The following is a 5,033-nucleotide window of genomic DNA, read 5'->3' on the forward strand; positions in this document are numbered from 1 at the left end:
GTGGAGGGGCTTTGTGGATGGGAACAGGCAGAGTTGGGGGGCGGGGGAGTGTGTACCAAGGCCCTGTGGAGGCTGAGTTGGGGGGTGTGGGCCACTTGGGGGACAGCTGTGGTGGGGCCAGGGTGTGTTGGGGTGAGGGTGGCGGGGCCCATAGGGGGGAGCATGCCTGTGGGAGTGGGACTCCCTAAGGGTCAGTGGGATCAGCTCAGCCGTGACTGTTGTTTGCCCCCCGTCTCCTGGGCAGGAGTCGGGAGATGACGAGTACAAAGGCGACCAGTCGGACAGCGATGATGAAGTGGACTCAGACTTTGACATTGATGAGGGCGACGAGCCAGCCAGTGACCAGGACGATGACGAGCCCAAGAGGAAACGCAGGGTGGTCACCAAGGCTTACAAGGTGAGGACAAAGCAGCTGGTTGTGGTGCTGGGTTTGGGTCTGTATTGGGGTAGCACCTAAGAGCACCCACCAGTCATGGGTCAGGACTACTGGGTGCTGTATGGACAGCGAAGAAAATGATGGTCTCTGCCCCAAAGGGCATCCAGTTGAAGTACAAGACGGGAGACACCAGGTAGACACAGACAGAGGTGCACAAGGAAACAACAAGACAACCACAGTCAGCATGACAGGCAGTGGTCTCAACTCACCAGCTGTCTAACCACTGTTTCTGCTATAGTCGTGTTAGGCTGAGCGAGGGACCCACATGAAAGCTGCTGCCAAAACTCTCAGTACAACCAGATTGTAATCTAGTTTAGGGGGTAGCCGGGGAGTTGGCAGAAATTCCATTTATAGGCTTTTTCGTTTATGATCAGCAGCAGAACCTTGAAAACATCTTCAATTAGTGCCTTTCAGGAGTGGGAGTGCAGACTCCTGGGCAGGGCTCCTGGGTTCTGTTTCCAGCTCTGGGATGGAGTGTGGCCTCATGTTTAACCAGGAGATTGGCAGTCAGGACTCCTGGGTTCTATTCCTGGCTCTTGGAGGGAGTGATGTCTAGTGGTTAGAAACTGACCATACTAAATAGACTGCAGCAATGGTCAATGTAAATCAGAGGTTGAACATGTTCTTTCTGTAATCAAACATGTAACTAGTAATATGGGCAAAGCACTTTTCTTTTTAAAGGTGTTTATGTTGGCCGGGGCCCCTCTCTCAAAAACAAACTCCAAAATCCCTTGTGACTCTTCAGTAGAATCTAGAACTGGAAGGGACCGTGAAAGGTCATTGAGTCCAGTCCCCTGTCTTCGCAGCAGGACCAAGTACCATCTCCCTGTGAGATTTTTCCCCAGATCCCTAAATGGCCCCCTCAAGGATTGAGCTCACAACCCTGGGTTTAGCAGGCCAATGTGCAAACCACTGAGCTATTTCCCGCCCCCCTTTATTTAAATAGGGTTGAAATCTCCAAAGCAGCATTAAATAGCAAGCCCCCCAGCAGGTTCTATCTTTCCTTGGATCACTTCTTTTCTGAACCAACTAGGAGCCTATCAAAAGCCTGAGACCCAAGAAGCCCGATACAGCTGCTAGCAGCTCCCAGAAGGCGCGAGAGGAGAAGTCTGCACCCCTGGAACTCCAGGATGAAGTGGGAGACAGTAAGTGTGTCTGACGCTCATTAGGATCAAATGTATTGCCTTTAGGTGAGCATAAACCAATTGTTTGTAAGGTTTTCTTGAAGCTGCTGCATCGATTTGCAGGGCAGAGGTTTGATTCAAGGTTATTCAAGTACAGCTGCTGGGCTGAGCTGTGATCCACAGACAGGGAGGAATCATTGTGGGGCTGCTTGGCTGGTTTCTTGGTAGCTACGCTGTCTCTGCCTGCCTTACCCAATGTCCTGACTTTCCCTCCCACTCCTTGGGCCTACAGGCCGCAAGTACATGCGCCAGTCGACTACGGAGCACACGCGCCAGACCTTCCTGCGTGTCCAGGAGCGTCAGGTGCAGTCGAAGCGCAAGAAGGGGGGGCCGAACTGTGACAGGCCGCTGACGCAGGAGGAGCTGCTGGAGGAGGCCAAGATCACAGAGGAGATTAACCTGCGGTCTCTGGGTGAGTGACATGGGTAGGAGGGCAAGAGGCTTGTGAGGTCTTCAGGCAATAGCCCTCCCCCCACTGCAGTGGCAGAATTGAGCCACACAAAGAAAGACATGAGCGGCGTGGGGTCAGGGAGTGAAATGACTGGGGTTAGGGGCTTATGTAAGAATGGGGCTTAGAGCAGCTGAATGGGAGGGCCTGGGAAGCACACAGGCTGCCAGCAGGACCCTGGCACACCAGTCAGGGCTGTACTGGTCCACTGGAGACCACATGATCTGATAGGCAGAGCACAAGATTGGGAATTGGAACGCCTAGGTTCCAGTGCCAGCTCTGGAAGGGTGTATTATCTAGTAGCTGAACAAGGGACCTGGAGTTAGGACTCCGGGGTTCTGTTCCCAGTTCTTGAAGGAGAGTGGAGTCTAGTGGTTAGAGCAGTGTGGGGGTGGAATCTGGACTCCGGGTTTTATTTCCATCTCTGCCAGGGGCCATTCTTGTCACTGCTCTGTGCCTTGGTTTCCCCAACTGTAAGCGTGGATAATGCTACCCAAGCATTAGTTCTGTGGATGATATATAGACATGCCTAGGCACCTCCACTCACCATGATGAATGGTTCAGAATTGTAGGCATAACACAGGAGTTCTCTGGCTCAGATACCAGCCACCCCTTATGGGAGCCCATGTCCCCCTCCTTGGCTCTCAGACTGCCAGGAAGGAGTTTGCAGACCAGTGGTGACCTGCGCCCTGCAGTGTGAGAGCTGCTGGTGTGGCACAAATCCCTCTGAAATGCTGGAGTCGCAGTCACAGTTAATGGCTCTTGCAGTGCTTCCATGTGGTACCTCCCAATGTGAAGCAAAGAGCCCAGAGCTCTGAGGGCAGTCGAGTGGGCTCAGTAGCTGGATTGATGACTGGTGGTGTTTTCCAAGCTGCCCCATTGTTCCGAGCCCTGCTCCGTTCACCCTTGGTTCGTTTACTCTTGCAGAGACCTACGAGCGGCTGGAAGCTGACAAGAGGAAGCATGTGCAGAAGAAGCGGAAGTGCGTGGGGCCAGTGATCCGCTACTACTCGGTGACCATGCCACTGATCACTGACCTCGGGGTGAAGGAGGAGAACGTGGATGTGGAAGGGTAGGCGTTAGGGATTGCATTCACTCCTCCCATCTCCCTAGCCTGAACTCCGGCCCCTCGGGATGGGCTGTCAGCTCCCTCCGAGGTCTCACTGTCCCTGCTGACTCCTGCACTCTGGCTGGCAGGCGCCAACCCCACTTCCTAGGGGATTCCCCTGAGCCAGCTCATGGGAGACGTCAGCCCCATCCCGCAGACCCCAACCATTCAGTCAGTCCTGTTTGGCATCCCAGCCTTCAGCTGCTTCTCTGAACTGGATCCTGAGTTCCAACAGCCACTGATTTCTTTGTCGTTAGCCGCATGAGTGTGATCTGGACCCCCCAGGCGACAGGTGTTTGGGCCCTGGTTAGTCTCTGGCTGAGGACGGGGGCCAGTTGTGGAATTCCCACCTGGACCTAGCTTGAGTTTCAAACACAGCTCAGGCCCATGCTGATCCCTAGCACCTCCCGTACTCCAAGGATATCTCAGCTGGGGATGGTAGGAATAGAACTCAGGCTTGGACAAGGAAGGGCCATGCCTTCTTTTGCTAGAACCTGCTGCCTCAAGCTGGGATTTGTGTGGGGTTCGCACCTTGCCTTGTGCAGAGGTTGCCTGAAGATATTTACTGAGCACAAGTGCCTGGTACATCCTTTGTACCCCCTGCACCTCTCCAAAAGCCCTGTGTGTCCTTGTGCCCCCTCATCCCCAGAGCCCTGGATGTTCTTACTCCCACTGTTGCATTTGAAGCTCGAGCTGATACCTGTGTTTTCTCCCCACCCCCAGGTTGGATCAAGACATGCAGCAAACAGCAGAGACTCCCCAGGCTGCTGCCTCCCCGGCTGGCAAATGTTCTCGCACCTTCATCACCTTCAGCGATGATGAGACCTTTGAGCGCTTCTTCCCTAAAGCCAAGCAGCCCAAGCTGCCTGTGAAGGAGATCTGCCCCGTCACCCACAAGCCAGCCGTTTACAGGGACCCCATCACCGACATCCCCTACTCCAACATCCGGGCCTTCAAAATCATCCGTGAGGCCTACAAGAAATACATCACTGCCCATGGGCTGCCCAACGCAGCAGCTTCTGCGGCCCTGGGGGCAGGGCCGCCCGCAATGGACCCAAATGTCCGGGCAACCAGGCAGAAAATCATCATCAAACAAACCGTCCCGGCCACATAAAGCCTAGGAGTGTCTGTTCTCTTTCCAGGAGGGAACTTCTTAAATGGACACAGGCACCTTTGGGTGGCTGAATATTGACCCACCCGTCCTCCTCCTTCCCTACGTATCTTTGTTTTTCAAACTTTAACGGGTGGTGGTTCATTGCTCTTTATTTATTTCATTTTTTAAAGAAAAAATCAATGCCTGCAGCGGTCCTACCAGAACAAACCAGCCTGCGCAGCCCCTCCCTCCCGGGAGACCCTATGGAAAACAAACCAGCCTGCACAGCCCATCCCTCCTGGGAGATCCTACGGAAAACAAACCAGTGTGCACAGCCTGTCCCTCCTGGGAGACCCTATGAAAAACAAACCAGCGTGCACAGCCCGTCCCTTCTGGGAGACCTTACGAAAAACAAACCAGGGTGCACCAGCAGAGGCATGCAGTGGGTGGGATCACTTATTCTGTAAGGAGCAGGATGGATTTTAAGCTCAGAAATGGTGCCTGTTGTTTATCCGTTTAGAAAGATAATAAAATGACAGGACAGACGCTGTCTGCACTGTGTGGCTCATTGCAGGGAGGGGAGGAGCCGGTGAACAAGGCCGGATTCTGCTGCAGCCTAACATCCCCTTCTTACTGATCAGCTACAGCAGGAGCAGTGCCAGTGTACGACTGCCCTGCCCTGGAGAGCGTCAGGCACCAGGTGCCATTCAGTTGGTTCTAGCTGAGACTGCAGGCAGGGTAAAACTCCCACTGCAAAAGCCAGA

The 5,033-nt window shown here is 53.9% G+C and overlaps 1 protein-coding gene across 1 annotated transcript in view; it reads left to right on the forward strand.

The window, feature by feature from the left end:
• Positions 1 to 4,814, forward strand: part of VPS72 (vacuolar protein sorting 72 homolog) — a 7,956-nt gene extending 3,142 nt beyond the window's left edge. The window contains exons 2-6 of the mRNA XM_032781229.1: positions 155 to 397; positions 1,470 to 1,581; positions 1,853 to 2,032; positions 2,996 to 3,140; positions 3,900 to 4,814. Of these exons, the coding sequence (XP_032637120.1) occupies positions 155 to 397; positions 1,470 to 1,581; positions 1,853 to 2,032; positions 2,996 to 3,140; positions 3,900 to 4,290 (1,071 nt within the window). The 3' untranslated portion in view covers positions 4,291 to 4,814. The remainder of the gene's footprint in view (positions 1 to 154; positions 398 to 1,469; positions 1,582 to 1,852; positions 2,033 to 2,995; positions 3,141 to 3,899) is intronic.
• The last annotated feature ends 219 nt before the right edge of the window (positions 4,815 to 5,033 follow it).

This window comes from Chelonoidis abingdonii, chromosome 11 (genome assembly GCF_003597395.2).
Source record: "Chelonoidis abingdonii isolate Lonesome George chromosome 11, CheloAbing_2.0, whole genome shotgun sequence".
In the NCBI taxonomy this organism is placed as follows: Eukaryota; Metazoa; Chordata; order Testudines; family Testudinidae; genus Chelonoidis; species Chelonoidis abingdonii.